The 19,673-nt window shown below is 49.0% G+C and overlaps 1 protein-coding gene across 2 annotated transcripts in view; it reads right to left on the bottom strand.

Annotated features, from left to right (window-relative positions):
• RNF123 (ring finger protein 123) overlaps positions 1-19,673 on the bottom strand; it is a 1,441,353-nt gene that overhangs the window by 549,302 nt on the left and 872,378 nt on the right. For both annotated transcript variants that reach the window (XM_069206868.1, XM_069206867.1), the window contains exon 32: positions 14,808-14,947. In XM_069206868.1, the coding sequence (XP_069062969.1) occupies positions 14,808-14,947 (140 nt within the window). The remainder of the gene's footprint in view (positions 1-14,807; positions 14,948-19,673) is intronic.

Below are 19,673 nucleotides of genomic sequence, written 5' to 3'. Positions count from 1 at the left end.
GTCACCTGGGAGTCCTGTCTGCGGTGTTAGTTCTCTGGAGCTCGAGCTGGGGGCGTCGGGTGCAGAGTGTGAAGTCTCACGCTTCCGGCGGGAAGAGTGAGTTCTTTGAAAGTTGCAAAGCTGTTGCTGTTTTTGAACAGTGCCGCTGTTCTCTGGAGTTTCTTGTTCCTTCTGTTCAGGGCAGTCCTCTGAGGCTTCAGAGGTCGCTGGTCCCTGTCGGATGTGTCGCTGTGCAGGTTCTTTGAGTCTGGAGACAGGCCAGTAGGGCTGGGGACAAGTCAGTTGACGTCTCTGTCGTCTCTGCAGGGCTTTCAGGTCTGCAGTCCTTCTTCTTGTTGTAGGTTGCAGGAATCTGATTTCCTGGGTTCCGGGTCGCCTCTAAATACTAAATTTAGGGGTGTGTTTAGGTCAGGAGGGCAGTAGCCAATGGCTACTGTCCTGGAGGGTGGCTACACCCTCTTTGTGCCTCCTCCCTGAGGGGAGAGGGGCACATCCTCCCTAATCCTATTGGGGGAATCCTCCAATCTCAAGATGGAGGATTTCTAAAGGCAGGGGTCACCTCAACTCAGGGCACCTTAGGGGCAGTCCTGACTGGTGGGTGACTCCTCCTTGTGTTTCTCATTATCTCCTCCAGCCTTGCTGTCAAAAGTGGGGGCAGTGGCCGGAGGGGCGGGCATCTCCACTAGCTGGGATGCCCTTGGGTGCTGTAACAAAAGGCATGAGCCTTTGAGGCTCACCACCAGGTGTTACAGTTCCTGCAGGGGGTGGTGAGAAGCACCTCCACCCAGGACAGGCTTTGTTCCTGGCCACAGAGTGACAAAGGTGCTCTCCCCATGTAGCCAGAAACTCATCTGGTTGTGGTAGGCTGGCAGAAACTGGTCAGCCTAGCATTAGGAGTCAGACTGGTATACAGGGGGCCTCTCTAAGATGCCCTCTGGGTGCATTTTACAACAAATTCCACACTGGCATCAGTGTGCATTTATTGTGCTGAGAAGTTTGATACCGAACTTCCCAGATTTCAGTGTAGCCATTACGGAACTGTGGAGTTCGTGTTTGACAAACTCCTAGACTATATACTCTTTATGGCTACCCTGCACTTACAATGTCTAAGGGTTTGCTTAGACACTGTAGGGGCATAGTGCTCATGCACATATACCCTCACCTGTGGTATAGTGCATCCTGCCTTAGGGCTGTAAGGCCTGCTAGAGGGGTGACTTACCTATGCCACAGGCAGTGTGAGGTTGGCATGGCACCCTGAGGGGAGTGCCATGTCGACTTAGTCATTTTCTCCCCACCAGCACACACAAGCTATGAGGCAGTGTGCATGTGCTGAGTGAGAGGTCCCCAGGGTGGCATAAGACATGCTGCAGCCCTTAGAGACCTTCACTGGCATCAGGGCCTTTGGTACCAAGGGTACAATTTACAAGGGACTTATCTGGGTGCCAGGGCTGTGCCAATTGTGGGGACAAAGGTACAGTTAAGGAAAGAACACTGGTGCTGGGGCCTGGTTAGCAGGGTCCCAGGACACTTTCAATCAAAACTGGCATCAACAAAAGGCAAAAAGTCAGGGGGTAACCATGCCAAGGAGGCATTCCCTTACATTATGTTTTTCGAATTTGCCCTCTACATGCTAGTTTTTTCGTTCCCACAGTCTTCAGTGCCAATAAACCACATGCATTATTAACAAAACATTAAAACAGAGACATGCTGGGTTTGGTTGTGAAAGACACTAAAAATCTATAGACATAGGCTAACTTCGAATTACATTAATGCTCACTGGAGAGACTAACACTCAAAATGACTTTGGAAAAGACATGACCCAAAATTTGGCAAACAAAAACCCAACAGAAATGTCAAACGAACAGAGAAACTTAGGCAGATCTAGATCCCACGTCTGTGGAGGTGCAAGTAAAAGGAACCAAAGCCACTTCCAGGGAGCCAGGAGACATGGGTCAAAACAATGGTCCCCGGCACTAAGTAGGCAACATGACAATGCTTCACAAATTTCAGGATTCAATCTGATACAGATAAAAGGATTCATTAAAGAATTTGGAAGAATGATCATCTCCTGGAAGCAAAATTATTACCCATACTCACTCGACCTTTTAAAGAAGTTGCTTAACTTTGGTAACACTCTTCCTGGTAAAGACTATCTAACCGCAGATTTCTCATCTTTTGAATATTTTCTCAAGCATCGGCCTAGATCTGGAAACATTTGAGAGGTACCTCTGTGCACCATCAGGTAGTGTCATGCAGCAACACACTGATGTTGTTCTGTTGAAGAAATGATGTGCAAAGCCAATGTATCGCCACTTCCATGGGCTGACGTCAGTTCTTTTGATGCTGTCCACATTCTAGACGCAGAACCCCAGCAGCAGATTGCCATCAAACAGTGTGCAGATTCCTAGACTTGAGATCTTTTTAACTGACAGACTCCAATTCACAGAATGGGAAGGAAGGGAGGGTCAGTGGGGAATCTGCAGCCAGACAGAGTTTATACCAGAAACAAATTTACTGAAGGTAAGTAGCATGTTCTTCTGATGGAGGCTTCTAACTGCAGGTTCCTCACCTTTTGAATAGATACCAAAGCAATACCTATTCAGAGATGGGCCTGTGAATTGGCACAGACCAAAATGTCCTACAGAACCAAATGGGCAAATTCCCCACTCGGAGTACCTGACTGTCCAGACAGTAGTGCTCCAAGACAGTAACCTTGCACATAAATGCAATGATGGCAGCATTTGCTCTGGTAGAATGAGCCTTTAACCCTTCTGGGTCAGCTTCTTGGCCAATGCAGAGTTTATCCTGATGCAGAGCGCAATTCAGCATGAGATGTTCTTTTTCTGCACGGCTTTGCTCTACTCTGTTTTCCAGAACCCCATAAAGAGCTGTTCATCCTCTCCGTGATCTCTGATATGATCAATATATAAAAGAGGAGAGCTCTTTTGGGGGTCTAGGCGAAGGAGTCTCTCCTCCTTAGAGAGGGGAGGCTGAGCACCGAAAACCAATAAGGTGATGGTTTAACTGACATGGAATGGTGTCACTACTTTTGGAAGAAAGGGTGTCCAAGTTTGCAGAACCAGTTTGTTTGGGAAGAAGGTGGTATAAGAGTGGGTTGAGACAAAGAGATTGGAGTTCACTGACCCACCATGCCAACGTTATAACAACAAGGAACACTGTCTTCAGAGTGAGAAGCCGCAAGGGACAACAGTGTAGTGGCTCAAAAGGAGTGCACCTCAAATATGTAAGGACCAGATTAAGATCCACTGTGGCATAAGAGAGAAAAAAGAATAAATTCTAGAGAACTGTATCACAAGAGTGATTTAAATAATGATGGCTGATACAGCAACCGTAAGTAGGCCAAAAGAGCTGAAAGGTACCATTTTTAAATGTGCCCTAAGCCAAGTCTTGCCGTGCGAGGGCATAACAAACAAAACATCAGATAATCTGGCCTGGAGGGGTCATGAGGGGCTATCTGTCGTGTACTGCACCAACCAACTAATTTATCTCAAAGACAGACTAATACAGTCTTTGTCAAGTGTAAGTAAATGCCTCCTTGGCATGGTTACCCCCTGACTTACACAATTGGCACACCCTGGCATCCAGGTAAGTCCCTTGTAACTGGTACCCCTGGTACCAAGGGCCCTGATGCCAGGGAAGGTCTCTAAGGGCTGCAGCATAACTTATGCCACCCTGGGGACCTCTCACTCAGCACAGACCCAGTGCTTGCCAGCTTGTGTGTGCTAGTGAGGACAAAACGAGTAAGTCGAAATGGCACTCCCCTCAGGGTGCCATGCCAACCTCACACTGCCTATGCAGTATAGATAAGTCACCCCTCTAGCAGGCCTTACAGCCCTAAGGCAGGGTGCACTATACCATAGGTGAGGGCACCAGTGCATGAGCACTGGGCCCCTACAGTGTCTAAGCCAAACCTTAGACATTGTAAGTGCAGGGTAGCCATAAGAGTATATGGTCTGGGAGTCTGTCAAACACGAACTCCACAGCACCATAATGGCTACACTGAAAACTGGGAAGTTTGGTATCAAACTTCTAAGCACAATAAATGCACACTGATGCCAGTGTACATTTTATTGTAAAATACACCCCAGAGGGCACCTTAGAGGTGCCCCCTGAAACCTTAACCAACTACCCGTGTAGGCTGACTGGTTCTAGCAGCCTGCCACACTCGAGACATGTTGCTGGCCACATGGGGAGAGTGCCTTTGTCACTCTGTGGCTAGTAACAAAGCCTGCACAGGGTGGAGATGCTTATCACCTCCCCCTTGCAGGAGCTGTAACACCTGGCGGTGAGCCTCAAAGGCTCACCCCCTTTGTTACTGCACCACAGGGCATTCCAGCTAGTGGAGTTGCCCGCCTCCTCTGGCCACGGCCCCACTTTTGGCGGCAAGGCCGGAGGAGATAATGAGAAAAACAAGGAGGAGTCACTGACCAGTCAGGACAGCCCCTAAGGCAACCTGAGCTGAAGTGACTGACTTTTAGGAATCCTCCATCTTGCAGATGGAGGATCCCCCCAATAGGGATAGGAATGTGAGCCCCTACCCTTGGGAGGAGGCACAAAGAGGGTGTAGCCACCCTCAGGGCTAGTAGCCATTGGCTACTGCCCTCCCTGACCTAAACACACCCCTAAATTCTGTATTTAGGGGCTCCCCTGAACCTAGGAACTCAGATTCCTGCAACCTAAGAAGAAGAGGACTGCTGAGCTGAAAAACCCTGCAGAGAAGACGGAGACACCAACTGCTTTGGCCCCAGCTCTACCGGCCTGTCTCCCTCCCTTCTAAAGACACTGCTCCAGCGACGCTTTCCCCAGGACCAGCGACCTCTGAATCCTCAGAGGACTGCCCTGCTCTAAAAGGACCAAGAAACTCCAGAGAACAGCGGCCCTGTTCACCCAAGACTGCAACTTTGTTTCCAAAGAAGCAACTTAAAGACAACTGCGTTTCCCGCCAGAAGCGTGAGACTTGCAACTCTGCACCTGACGCCCCCGGCTCGACTCGTGGAGAACAAACACTTCAGGGAGGACTCCCCGGCGACTACGAGACCGTGAGTAGCCAGATTTGCCCCCCCTGACCCCCCACAGCGACGCCTGCAGAGGGAATCCCAAGGCTCCCCCTGACCGCGACTGCCTGACTCCCAGATCCCGACGCCTGGAAAAGACCCTGCACCCGCAGCCCCCAGGACCTGAAAGATCGGAACTCCAGTGCAGGAGTGACCCCCAGGAGGCCCTCTCCCTTGCCCAGGTGGTGGCTACCCCGAGGAGCCCCCCCCTTGCCTACCTGCATCGCTGAAGAGACCCCTTGGTCTCTCATTGATTCCAATTGAAAACCCAACGTGTGTTTGCACACTGCACCCGGCCGCCCCCGTGCTGCTGAGGGTGTAATTTCTGTGCTAACTTGTGTCCCCCCCCGGTGCCCTACAAAACCCCCCTGGTCTGCCCTCCGAAGACACAGGTACTTACCTGCTGGCAGACTGGAACCGGGGCACCCCCTTCTCCATTGAAGCCTGTGTGTTTTGGGCACCACTTTGAACTCTGCACCTGACCGGCCCTGAGCTGCTGGTGTGGTAACTTTGGGGTTGCTCTGAACCCCCAACGGTGGGCTACCTTGGACCCAAACTTGAACCCCGTAGGTGGTTTACTTACCTGCAAGAACTAACAATTACTTACCTCCCCTAGGAACTGTGAAAATTGCACTATCTAATTTTAAAATAGCTATATGTGTTTTATTTGAAAAGTATATATGCTATTGTGATTATTCAAAGTTCCTAAAGTACTTACCTGCAATACCTTTCATGCAAAGTATTACATGTAGAATTTGAACCTGTGGTTCTTAAAATAAACTAAGAAAATATATTTTTCTATACAAAAACCTTTTGGCCTGGAATTGTCTCTGAGTGTGTGTTCCTCATTTATTGCCTGTGTGTATGTACAACAAATGCTTAACACTACTCCTTTGATAAGCCTACTGCTCGACCACACTACCACAAAATAGAGCATTAGTATTATCTCTTTTTGCCACTATCTTACCTCTAAGGGGAACCCTTGGACTCTGTGCATACTATTCCTTACTTTGAAATAGTGCATACAGAGCCAACTTCCTACATCAAGGGATGCCTTATTTTATTTATTTTATTTAGATAGTTTTCTATAGCGCTGGCAAGACCTGAGGGTATCAGAGCACTTTACAACAGTATAGATAATAAACGTATGAATTCAAAGAGAACAGTTATACAGTAGGTTTCACATGGTCAAGAAGATAAGATTCCGGCGGTGGTGGGGTGGGGGGAGAGAGATTATTTTTTGGAGTGGAGATTGATTAAGGATGAATTCTTTTAGTTGCTTCTTGAAGATCTGAAGGGAAGGGTTGGATCTGATGTGAATAGGCATGGAGTTCCAGATTCTAGGGGTGTTGCTTGAGAAGGAGCATGTCCAATTTTTTTGCTTTTGGGTTTTGGGCAGGATGAGGAGAAAGGCGTTTGAGCTTCTTAGTGATCTTGTTTGACCTGCTTTCAAGAGTTTATTGGCGAGGTATTCTGGTTTCCCAGTGTGAAGGGCTTTGTGTGTTAGGCAGGCAGTTCGGAACTTGCAGCAGGCTTCAACTGGGAGCCATTTCAGACTCTTCAGGGCAGGGGAGTTGTGGTCATATTTTTTAATTCCAGTCACCAGTCTGGCGGCTTCATTGAGGGTGGACCTCATGGGGGCAAGTTGGGATTTGGCCGTGCCAGTAAGGATGGAGATCCCATAGTCTAGTCTTGAGAGCACCAGTGCTTGTGTGGCCTGTTTGAGATCGTCTTGGGGAATGAAAGATTTGATTTTGTTCAGCAGTTTAAGGCTGTGGAGAGCACTGTTGGCGTTCTTCTTGATAAGGTCCTGCATGGTCAGGTTAGAGTCCAGAGTGATTCCCAGTGACTTGGCCGTGTTCGCAGGGGTGAGATTGCTTTTGAGAGCGTCAATGGATTTCAGCCATTCTTGCATCAGGGGGAGCTGGTTCAATTTAGAAAGGAGGAGTATTTCTGTCTTATCCTGGTTGAGTTTAAGATGGTTGTGGGATAGCCAACATTGAGCTTCTTTAAGGGTGTTGTTCAGGCGGTGAATGTCTTCTAAAGAGGATATTTCAATGTAAAGTTGAGTGTCGTCAGCATAGAGATGGAAGGGGATGTTGGCTCGAGTGAGGATGGTAGTGAGATGGTCCATGTAGATGTTAGAGTGTGGGAGAGAGGACGGATCCTTAGGGGACTCCTCTGGTGATTATTGAGGTGGGCGAGGTCATGTTATGTATTGTTACTTGTTGAGTTCGGTTTTGTAGGAAGGAAGAGAACAAGCGGAGGACTGTGCCTTCTATGCCAACTGTCTTTTGGAGGGAGTCCAGAAGGAGCTTTTGGTCAACTGTGTCGAAGGCCTCTGTTAGGTGTAGGAGAATCAGAAGGCAGCATCAGTCAGCATCAAGGGAGTTGCGGAGGTCATCTAGAATGTTGAGAATGGCTGTTTCTGTGCTACAGCCTTTTCAGAAACATGATTGTACAGGGTTAAGAAGGTTGTTGTTATCAATGTGTTGGGTTAGTTGATGGAGAACACATTTCTCGAGAGTTTTGGCAAGGAAGGGTAGGTTGGAGACTGGTCTGTAGTTATGGAGGATGTTTGGGTCAGCTCCTGGTTTCTTTAGAATCAGCGTGATTTGGCCTAGGTTGAGGCAGTCAGGAATCACGCCGGTTTGTAGGGAGCTGTTGATGATCTTGGTCCAGAACGGGGTGCGGGACTAGTGGAGTTTTTTTGCCAGGGAGGATAGGAGGGGGTCTGCTAGGTGAGAGGATGTTTTGGAGGTGGACAAAAATTTGGAGATGTCCGTTGCCAGGAGAGGGTGGAAGGTTACCCAGCTAGCGGGGGTTGACTGTTGAATGAGGTTAGGGAGAGACTTCAGTTCTAAGAGGCGGGTTGTCAAAGGGGGATGGGCAATGGATATTACTGTTTGTGGTAGGCGGGGGGCTCTATGTTTAGTGGAGTATCCAGTACCAAGGAAAGCTCATTCTCTGTGATTTTATCATTGAAGAAGTTAGCCAAATTGACACAAGTGTCTTTGGTTGCAGGTGGGGGGCTAGGGGGAGGTTTAGTAGTTTGTTGTTTGATGATGTTGAAGAGCTCCTTAGGGCGGTTTTTAGCTCTGTCTAGAACATTGCGGAAGAAGGTGTTTTTTTCATTGGTTATGTTTTTTTTGTAGTTTCTCCGTTCTCTTCTGAGTTGTTCAAGGTGGGTAGTGGAAGGGTCGGATCTCCAGAGTCTTTGAGCTGCTCTCAGTTTTCTTCTTTCTAAATTGAGATCATTGTTAAACCAGGCTCTGGATAGAGTGTTTCTCACTCTTTTCAGTTTCATAGGGGCTAATTGATCAAGTATGCTAGTAATAGTTGAGTTGTACTTGGTGTTTAACTCAGTGGTTGACCGAAGGGGGCGGTAGTAGCGAGCTGATTTTTTCTTCAAGAGTAGTTAATGGGATTTGGTCAATGTTTCTTTTCCATTTCAGTGTCTCATGAGAGTGGGTAGTGTGTTGGGGAGTATTGTTAAGATGGAATAGAATGATGTGATGGTTTGACCAGTCGATAGGAAGAATATCATCGATCGTGAGTGAGTCTTTGTGAGCAATAATCGCATTTTGTGTAGCTCCTTTGATGTGGGTTTGGCCCTTGCAGTGCTGGGCAAGGTCACTGCTGTGTAGAAGGTCATTTAAGGATTGGATAGGAGCATTATTATCATCATTCCATTGGAGGTTGAGGTCGCCCAAGATGATGAAGTTGGGGCATGAGAGGGAGTAGTGCGTTATTAGGTCAGCTAGGTGATCTCCGAAAGGTAGTGTGTTACCTGGGGGGTGGTAAAGGAGGTGGAAGGTCACTTTGGAATTGTCACTCATCCTGATGGAGGCGTTAAGATGTTCACATGAGTTGTAGTTGAATAAGTCTTTTATCTCTATTTCAATATTATTTTTGTGAATGATGGCAATGCCTCCCCCATGGCGGTCTTTTCTATCTTTGTTGGTAACTGAGAAACCGGGTGGGACGAGGATATCCATGATCGATTGTGAGTGTTCAGTCAGCCAAGTTTCTGTGATGAAGGCAATGTCAATGTTGTGATTAAGGATGGCATCAGCTAGATCCACAGCATGTTTGACTGCCGATCTGCAGTTAATGAGCACACAGTTTGTATGCTGATAGACCTTGGGGTCTGGAATGGAAGGGATCAGGGGGATGTTGACAAGGTGAGCTGGGGGTCTGGGTGAGGTGGGAGGTATGAGATGTCGGCCTAGACTTGCGATGACCTGGATGTTTGGGGGGGGGGGGGGGGGGGGTCGGTATGGGTAAGAGCGAGTTGTAGGATTGGGCGAGTTTTACTGCTTCATTGTGTGACAATGGAGCGTTAGTTCTTTTTGGCCTTCAGGCATTGAGGTAGTAGGGCCTGGTTGGCCAGTTAAGACTCTGGGGGGTGGTTATGTCCGGCGGTGGAGTGTGTGCCAGGGTCGGGGGTGCATCAGCGGGTTAAGGCTTCTGGCTATCATGTTGATGCCTTGTATGACGATTTTGTGTTGGGATTCAAGGTTGGTGAGCTGTTCGTTAATTTTAGATGTGAGAGTGGAGTTGGAGGGGGGGTGTGGGTGATGTTGTTCTTATTGTGTGGGGTCTGATGCGACTGTTTCTGATGGTTCTCTAGATCCATGGGTGGTATGTGGGAGGAGACAGTAGTAGAGTAGTTGGGACTGGTATCAGGGGGGTGCATTAGAGGCGACATAGGAAGTGGGCGGAACATGAGTGTCACTTCGATTAGTTGAGTCTAGTCTGTTTATGGGAGGTAGGAGAGGGGGGTTGGGAGAGGGAACTGTGCTGGGGGAATCTTGGAGAGGTTCGGGGAGTGGGGTGGTTTTGTGCAAGAGGATGGTGGTGGTGTAGGCTAGAGAGCCTTCAAGGATGTTGTGTTGGTGATTGTTGGGTTTAGGGAGTTGGGGGCTGGGTCAGGGGGAGAGGGGTTGATGGCGATGGGTGAGTCACTCAGGTTGTGGAGAGTGTCTGTAGGAACGGTGGGGGTACTACGGGTAGTGTTGGGGGGGTTGGTCTTGGGGGGTAGAGTGAAGGTCTATGGGGCTGGGGATCTTGGGGGGGGGGGGCTCGTGCATAGGGGGGATTGAGGTTGCGAGATGGCTGACTTTAATGAAGGGAATATGGATTTGAAAACTCAGAGGTTAGTGTCATTGGCTTGAATCATGATGGTTCAGTTTCTGAAAATGGAGATGATGACATTTCCCTGGAACGTCGGCGAGCTGGAGATTGTGAGTTTGCAGCCATATGGGATGTTGGTGGTTTTGGAGGTGAGGAGGTAGCTGGTGAGGAAAGTGTTCCATCTAGCTGGGCGTTTAGTGAAGAAGATAAGATCTGTCCTTTTTGGCCATTGAAGTAGGTGTCAGCAATAAGCAGCTCCGGGTGTTGCCTGATTATTTTGCGCTTAAAGTTTTTAAGCGCAGTGGAGGAAAGGTTGTTTGAGGAAGATATGGAGAAAGAGTTGGGCCCGCTGGGTTTTAGGAAGGTTGAAATGGGTGAGATTGCAGGTTCTGCAGGGATCAAAATCTTAGGCTTCTGTGGTTTGGGGGTTAAAGGTAGGGCAGGTTGGGGGTTGGATACGTATGCAGTGTCTATCTGAGAGGTATATAGGTGAAGTAAGGGGGGGGGGTGAGGTGAAAAAAGGAATGGGAGGTACCAGTTTGGAGGATGTCCGAATAGGATGTAAGGAGCTTCAAAAGAGTAAAAGTTAGTTTTTTTTTGTTTTTTTTATGAAGCTCGGTCAGAGAAAGGTCTTGGTATGGTGTGGATTAATAGAGTCAGGGAGGGGGTGGGAATGGGGTAGAATAGTCCTCAGTAGGCTTTTGGTGAACGGGGGGTGCTCCTGGTTAGGTTAGTCCTACCTTGGTGTTGCTGCTAGTATAGGATAGGATAGTCCTACTATTGTGCAAATTGTCAGTTGGAGAGTAATTGAAAAGTCCTACTATAATGTCAGTGCTCACTTTGGGATCAAAATGGTCGCCAGCATGGGATCACAGAGGGGGCCAAAATGGTGGACTCCGGGTGAGGGGTGGGGGGAAAGAAACGCATGGCAGAAGGTTTCAGTCAGGGAGTGGGGGGCAGCAGATCAGGGGCCCACCATCCCTCAGGAGGAATCACACAATGGCATGAGGTCGGGGAGAACTGTTAAGAAGGGAGGGGGGGGAGATCAGGGACTGACTTGAGGGGCGAGTAGCGTGGGGACACGGACCAATGTTGAGCAGAGGAAGGCGCTCTCCCAGCAAGTGATTTGGGGTCCGCGAGTGGCGGGTCGGGGGAGGATCAAAAACAGACTGACCTCCAGCCCCTCCATCGTGTGCCCAGGGGAGGAGGATGCACCAGGGGGAGGGCAGCCCCAAGTGCAGGGAGCGTCCGGGAAAGCCAAAGAGCAAGGTGCATGGCTGGAGAAAGTCGAGGCCGGAACGAGTGCCTCATCAAACCGCCTCGCGTCTGTCCGCAGTCCGATCAAGAGGGGAGGGGAGGGTGGGGGATGGCCGCCGCACGACGGCCAAGCACTCCAACTGCAAGAGGGAGGACGGGGCAGGGAGCAGCCCCCAGCCAAAAAAGAACGCGGAAGGGCCCCCCCCGAGCCGGTTTAGTCAGATTAGCGAGCAGCTGAGAAATAGCTGCCTTCCAGCCCAGGAGGGAGGCGAGGGAGTGGAGGGTCTCACCTCACGGGGCACCAGAGCCGGGATTCCAGGCCACTGCTGGACAGCAGGCAGGTGAGGATTCAGGCAACCGGCAGGCGAGGAATCCAGCATGGATGGCTGCCCTCCTGCCCAGACAGAGGAAAGGGAGCGGAGGCTCTCGCCTCGTCGACAGGGCTCCAGCTCCAGGAGCCCGAACCACGGCTGGGCTCCAGATCCGGGAATCTGAGGTACGGCTGGTCGGCAGGCAGGCGGCTGGAGCCTGGGGCGAGATTCGGGCAAGTCCCAAGTTGTCTTACTTGCAAGATTACATCAACCACCTCTGAAGGCAGGTCAAAGGTGTTCAACTGTCACCGCTCAATCTCCTAGCATAATGGTGAAGACTGCGGAGGGCTGGGTGCAGGGCTCTGTCCCGTTGCTGTGACAGAAGATCATTTCAGAGGGGCAGTGTGATGAGAGGACAGTTGTTCATGCCGAGGGGCTCTGGATACAATATCTGTGGTGCCCAATCCAGAGCACGTGACTTGGGCCCGGTCGGTCCTGGTCTGCTTCAGAACTCAGAGAGGTAGAGGTATTGATGAGAAGGCATAAAGGAGCCCTGAGTTCCATCATAGGCGGAACACGTCTCCGAGAGAGAGATGACTTGAAAACTTCAATGCGCAAAATTGCTGGCATTGCATGTTCTCAGTGATAAAGAAGAGCAAAGGTTCTTCCCATCCATGGAAAAGTCCTTGCATCACTTTCGGGTGGAATTGGCAATCATGATCCACAAGAAATCGATGGCTGAGTTTGTCCGCCCTGGAGTTTAAAGATACTGTCATGCGAGTCATCATCAGAAAGATGACTTAAAGGTTCAGCCATTTCCAGAGGTGCAGCACCTCCTGGCATAGGGTCCACAACCCCACCCTAACCTGTTTGTTACAGCACCACATGGCAGTGGTGTTGTCTGTGAACACCTATAGATGGGAAGGAAGGCTTTCAACGCCAAGTGAATGTCTCTCAGCTCCAGATGGTTGATATGGAGCCGAGCTTCAGCCAGAAAATCCTGTAGATCTTAACCAGGTGTGACGAAGGAAAAAGAAGCTAGAGCCAACAGCTTGCCCAGTGGAATCCGTGGTATCCAGCTCGCAATGGATGGTGAATATAGCAGCTTCATAGCCATATTGTATTGTTTAGGTCAGTACAGGATGAAGATCTTCAAGGACACCTTAGAAGACCCGAGTTACAGACTCCTAGACAGCGTGAAACTAGCAGACTAGAAGGCAGCTGGCATTTACCGTCCCAGAGAGCATTATTTGTGGAAGAAATACCATCCTGCCAAAGATCTCAACTCTGTTAGAATCCCTATCTGGTTTGGAGTGTTTACTGGGTTGGCAATGTGGCGCAGTATAGTTGAAAATGTATTTGGGTTTGTCCTGCTGGTAAATATTTGTGCCACCAAGCTCATGGGAGAGGGATGCAGAGTCAGTTAAGTGGGGCCCAGGGGGCAGGACGATGGTGCCAGCAATTTGGAGATTGAAAGGGGGACCAGAGCAGGATGTCACCCAGGCCCTTAAGAGAGTGTCAGTGAGTGCCTCATTAAAGGGCAACAGGGCCTTTGTATTGGTATGCCTTGGTTGGACAACATCAGTCAGAATGTTGGTTTTGACCTCCAAAGTGGGGTACCTGGAGGTTGAGAACCTCTGCCACACTCTGCACAACCTCTGTGAAAGAAAAACTTCCCTTAGTGGTAGAGCCTGGAAATAAGACTAGGCCAGTGTCAGGAAAGGTGTTGAGGCCACTGGCATCCTGGGAGTCCTCATATCATTTTTCATCATGGAAGGGTTGCCCAAACATATCACCCGTATCTTACTCTTTATAGGAGTCTGTCCTAAATAAAGAATGCAGTGTATGAGGCTTGTCTAAGGTACCAGGATGAATTTATTATATTTGGACTTAAATATAATTAAAACAATTGTTTCCCCTCTGACCAAGGTATGCACACTACTGGAAAGGTAACGCAGAATTTATATTAGTGTCTGATGTAAATCTGTACTTTGCAGCACCTTTGAGAATATTTAAAACATCAATATTGAGGAGTGCTGGTAAAATATGTATTCAAATATAGCCTTTTTATAAGAGGTTCTAAATATTTTCTTTTTTATAAAAATAAAAAATATATATTTTTGAAGAATAAAAGCATACAATACATTTTTATACAAATATTTTTTGTAAGATGAGCACCCGGATCCCACATGTGGCCAGGACAATTCTATTCTTATGACTAATTATAAAATATTCACTAAAGGAGGAGATCCAGCTCTTAAACAAAAAGCTTGTGCTCCTGTGTAGTGGAAGGCCGACACAGCTTGAAGTCCCAGAAACTTTAATTGAAATTGGTGTCAACAACAGAAGTCAGTTGGGGTATGGAAAATGTTCCATAGAGTAAAGAGAGCCATTTGAAGTACCCCCCATGAGCACAAGGGGAGAGAGGTCAGCATCTGGTAGCAGCAGATAATGCAGTCCGCATCTGGAGCACCAACCCTTTCCGTTGGTCGCAGGCTAGAGAAGCCAACACACTGCCTTTAGACAATGAACATTGCCAAGTGAAGGGATACAAAACTGAAGAGCCAGGATTCTTGAGCCGGATACTCACTTTCAAGAATGAAGTCACAAACCGGCACTCATCAGCTCCCATCAATAATGCTGGAGCTACAGGGACATTTCCTATTGTGGAGGGGCATCAGGTTGCAGGATTTGCATAGAAAGACGCTTCTCTGGTGTTCTTCCAGGACAAGTGTCACGCACTCTTAGACTACTACCATCGTAAATAAATGTGTTTTTGCTCCATGCACTTAAAACCTTTCTGACACTGAAATACGAAAACCTCACTGTATCAAAGTTCTATTGTAAATAAAAAAATGAGAACTTCTATTGTTCCACTACTTAATGCCTGAAGTTTAGATGAGATAAAACTGAAGAGGTATACCCATATAAATCGCTCATGGTTGGACTATGTTGGACACCACAATCTCTATCCATCAATGCCAAACAATGAGAAAACACAAAAACTTTCCTGGCTAGAGTTTCTCACCTCCTGGATCATGCCGATGAACTCTGAGAAGGCCCAGTTGAGTTGGTTGAGTACACTGTTCAGGAAGCTAGGAGCCATCTCCCGGTCACTACGCAGTAGGTCTGCCATGTGTTTTTGTAGAAGGGTGGATGGACATGGCTCTGCAAACAATTGAAAACAGCATTCAAACAAGCCATACTGAAAGACAATAAATGTACATAATTTAGAGTATCACCAAAATATGGGTCGGTAAATGTCGTAGTGAATATCTTTTGTTGAACTTTACTAGTTTTAACACTTTTGGAAAGAGGATATCCTGCCCTATTTCGTGGCTTAGCTATGTGCGTTTTAATTGATGTTCTGTTGCCTGTGTGTGCCCTCATTCAAACCCATCCGCTCAACAACAGGATTGGTTGCTTGACCTCAGTCACCCCTCCCATGGCATGATCTACTCCGAACCACATATCCCACAAAGAGTTGATCGTCCACCCGGAAGTCTTTGGTACGATCAAGATAGAACGCCAACGCTCTTTTTTGGGTCCAGACGGTGGAGTCTCTCCTCTTCATGAGAGGGATGTGGGGGTGCATAAAAGGTAGGCAAGGTGATGGACTGTCCGACATGGAAGGGTGTCGCTATCTTAGGTAGAAAAGAAGCCCTTGTGCGAAGCACCACTTTGTCAGGATGTATGTCAAGAAAAGGTGGCTTAAATGACAGAGCCTGGAGTTCACTAACTCTGCAGGCAGAAGAAATGGCAACTAACAAGACAGTCTTTATAGTTAAGAGCCTTAGAGGACAGTTGTGAAGAGGTTCAAACGGGGTACACATAAGGTAAGTTGAGACCAGGTTGAGATCCCATTGGGGCATGATAATTGGGATAGGAGGAAACAGATGTGTGAGGCCTTTAATAAACCTCCCAACTATGGGAGATTTAAATAAGAAAGGCTGATCAGATAACCTTAAGAAAGCAGAGATAGCACAGAGATATCCCTTAAGAGTGTCCAAGGTGGAACCCTGCCAGGCAAGGGAAAGAATAAAGAGAAGAACTTGAGAGAGAGGAGCAGATAGAGGATCAACAGAATTGTTGATGCATTATGCCACAAATTTATTCCAACGACAGGCATACACAGTTTTGGTTGAGGGACGCCTAGCTGCCAAGATAAAGCCACAGACTTCGGGTGGCAAGTCAAAAGATGTGAACTGTTGCCGCTCTATATCCACGCAAGAAGTCGCAGAGTTTACAGGTTCGGGTGGAGGACCTTCCCCTGCTGCTGCGACAGAAGAGCCTTCCGAAGGGGCAGTCTGATCAGAGGAGCTTTGGCCATGTTCAAAAGCTCGGGATAACAGACTCTTCGTGCCCAGTCCAGAGCCACCAATATTACTTGGGCCCGGTCTTGCCTGATCTTCTTCAGAACTCTGGGCTGAAGTGGTTTTGGTGGAAAGGCGTACAGAAGGCCTGAATTCCACTCGTGTTGAAAAGCGTTGCTGAGTGAGTGCCACCTTGGAAACTCCAATGCGCCAAACAGCTGACATTGCGTGTTCTCTATGGAAGCGAACAAGTCTAACCAAGGTTCTCCCCACTGCAGGAAGAGATCTTGCGCCACCTCCGGATGGAGACGCCATTCGTGGTCGACCATGCATCGTCAGCTGAGTTCGTCTGTTCTGGCATTCAAGGAGCCTGCCAGGTGTTGAACCACCAGGGAAATGGCCTGATGTTCTAGCCACGTCCAGAGACGAAGGGTCTCTTGCCAAAGGGTCTATGACCCCACTCCGCCTTGTTTGTTGCAATACCATATGGCGGTGGTGGTGTCTGTGAACACGTGCACTGCTTTCCCCTTGAGGGAGGGAAGAAATGGTTTCAATGCTCGTCGAATTGCTCAGAGCTCCAGATGATAGATATGGAGCTGGGTTTCCGCTGGAGACCAGATGCCTTTGATCTCTTCTTCTCCCATGTGGCCACCACATCCCAGAAGTGACGCATCTGTCATGACCGTAAGATCTGGTTGTGGAAAGGAGAGGGATCTGCCCGTGACCCAATCCTGATTTGTTAACCACCACTGCAGGTCTTTCACAGTTCCTTCCGAGATATGGACCTTGTCGGAGAGATTCCCCTGATGCTGCGCCCACTGGAACTTCAGGTCCCACTGCAGAGCCCGCACATGCCATCTGGCATTTTGAACCAGCAGGATGTAGGAGGCCATGAGGCCCAGCAGCCTCAGAGTCATTCTCACCGAAATCCAGGACAGAGGCTGAAACATCTGTATCATATCCCAAATGTAAGGAAATGCCTCCTTGGCATGGTTACCCCCTGACTTTTTACCTTTGCTGATGCCAAGTTATGATTTGAAAGTGTCCTGGGACCCTCCTAACAAGGCCCCAGCACCAGTGTTCTTTCCCTAAACTGTACATTTGTCTCCACAATTGGCACAACCCTGGCACCCAGGTAAGCCCCTTGTAACTGGAACCCCTGGTACCAAGGCCCAGATGCCAGGGAAGGTCTCTAAGGGCTGCAACATGTCTTATGCCACCCTAGGGACCCCTCACTCAGCACATACACACTGCTTGCCAGCTTGTGTGTGCTGGTGGGGAGAAAATGGCTAAGTCAACATGGCACTCCCCTCAGAGTGCCATGCCAACCTCGCACTGCCTGTGGCATAGGTAAGTCACCCCTCTAGCAGGCCTTACAGCCCTAAGGCAGGGTGCACTATACCACAGGTGAGGGCATATATGCATGAGCACTATGCCCCTACAGTGTCTAAGCCAAACCTTAGACATTGTAAGTGCAGGGTAGCCATAAGAGTATATGGTCTGGGAGTCTGTCAAACATGAACTCCACAGCACCATAATGGCTGCACTGAAAACTGGGAAGTTTAGTATCAAACTTCTCAGCACAATAAATGTACACTGATGCCAGTGTGCACTTTATTGTAAAAATACACCCAGAGGGCATCTTAGAGATGCCCTCTGAAAACATACCCGACTTCCAGTGTGGGCTGACTAGTTTTTGCCAGCCTGCCACACACCAGACATGTTGCTGGCCACATGGGGAGAGTGCCTTTGTCACTCTGTGGCCAGGAACAAAGCCTGTACTGGGTGGAGGTGCTTCTCACCTCCCCCTGAAGGAACTGTAACACCTGGCGGTGAGAGCCTCAAAGGCTCACCCCCCTTTGTTACAGCGCCACAGGGCATCCCAGCAAGTGGAGATGCCCGCCCCTCCGGCCACTGCCCCCACTTTTGGCGGCAAGGCTGGAGGAGATAATGAGAAAAACAAGGTGGAGGCACCCCCCCAGTCAGGACAGCCCCTAAGGTGTCCTGAGCTGAGGTGACTCTTACTTTTAGCAATCCTCCATCTTGTAGAAGGAGGATTCCCCCAATAGGATTAGCGATGTGCCCCCCCTCCCCACAGGGAGGAGGCACAAAGAGTATGTAGCCACCCTCTAGGACAGTAGCCATTGGCTTCTGCCCTCCCAGACCTAAACACTCCAAAATTGAGTATTTAGCGGCTCCCAGAACCAAGGAAGATAGATTCCTGCAACCTAAAGAAAAAGAAGGACTGCTGACCTGAAGCCCTGCAGTGAAGACGGAGACGACAACTGATTTGGCCCCAGCCCCACCGGCCTGTCTCCCTACTTTGAAGAAAACAGTGACACATCCAACAGGGTCCAGCGACCTCTGAACAGCGGCCATGTTCAAGAAACTGCAACTCGCCCCCGGTTCGACCTGCGGAAAACCAATACTACAGGGAGGACTCCCCAGTGACTGCGAGCCCGTGAGTAGCCAGAGTTGACCCCCCTAAGCCCCCACAGCGACGCCTGCAGAGGAAATCCAGAGGCTCCCCCTGACCGCGACTGCCTGCTTCAAGGAACCCGACGCCTGGAAACCACACTGCACCCGCAGCCCCCAGGACCTGAAGGCACCGAACTCCAGTGCAGGAGCGACCCCCAGGCAACCCTCTGCCTAGCCCAGGTGGTGGATACCCCAAGGAACCCCCCGTGCCTGCCTGCATCGTTGAAGAGACCCCCGGGTCTCCCCATTGATTCCTATTAGAAACCCAATGCCTGTTTGCACTCTGCACCCGGCCTCCCCTGTGTCTCTGAGGGTGTACTTTCTGTGCCTGCTTGTGTCCCCCCCCGGTGCCCTACCAAAGCCCCCTGGTCTGCCCTCTGAAGACGGGGGGTACTTACCTGCTGGCAGACTGGAACCGGGGCACCCCTATTTCCATTGAAGCCTATGTGTTTTGGGCACCACTTTGACCTCTGCACCTGACCGGCCCTGAGCTGCTGGTGTGGTAACGTTGGGGTTGCCTTGAACCCCCAACAGTGGGCTACCTTGGACCCAACTTTGAACCCTGTAAGTGTTTTACTTACCTGTGAACTTAACATTTACTTACCTCCCCCAGGAACTGTTGATTTTTTGCACTGTGTCCACTTTTAAAATAGCTTATTGCCATTTTTGCCAAAACTGTACATGCTATTGCGATTTTTCAAAGTTCCTAGAATACCTGAGTGAAATACCTTTCATTTAAAGTATAGTTTGTAAATCTTGAACCTGTGGTTCTTAAAATAAACTAAGAATATATTTTTCTATATAAAAACCTATTGGCCTGGAGTAAGTCTTTGAGTGTGTGTTCCTCATTTATTGCCTGTGTGTGTACAACAAATGCTTAACACTACCCTCTGATAAGCCTACTGCTCGACCACACTACCACAAAATAGAGCATTAGAATTATCTCTTGTTGCCACTATCTTACCTCTAAGGGGAACCCTTGGACTCCGTGCACACTATTTCTTACTTTGAAATAGTATATACAGAGCCAACTTCCTAAACCGAATATCCTGGTCTTGCTTTTCGAGAGGTTTTGCCCGAAACTGCACTGTATCCAGAACAGC

This window comes from Pleurodeles waltl, chromosome 9 (genome assembly GCF_031143425.1).
Source record: "Pleurodeles waltl isolate 20211129_DDA chromosome 9, aPleWal1.hap1.20221129, whole genome shotgun sequence".
Classification (NCBI taxonomy): Eukaryota; Metazoa; Chordata; class Amphibia; order Caudata; family Salamandridae; genus Pleurodeles; species Pleurodeles waltl.
The sequence above is the reverse complement of the archived record's forward strand: the minus strand, read 5'-3'. Positions and strand labels throughout refer to the sequence as shown.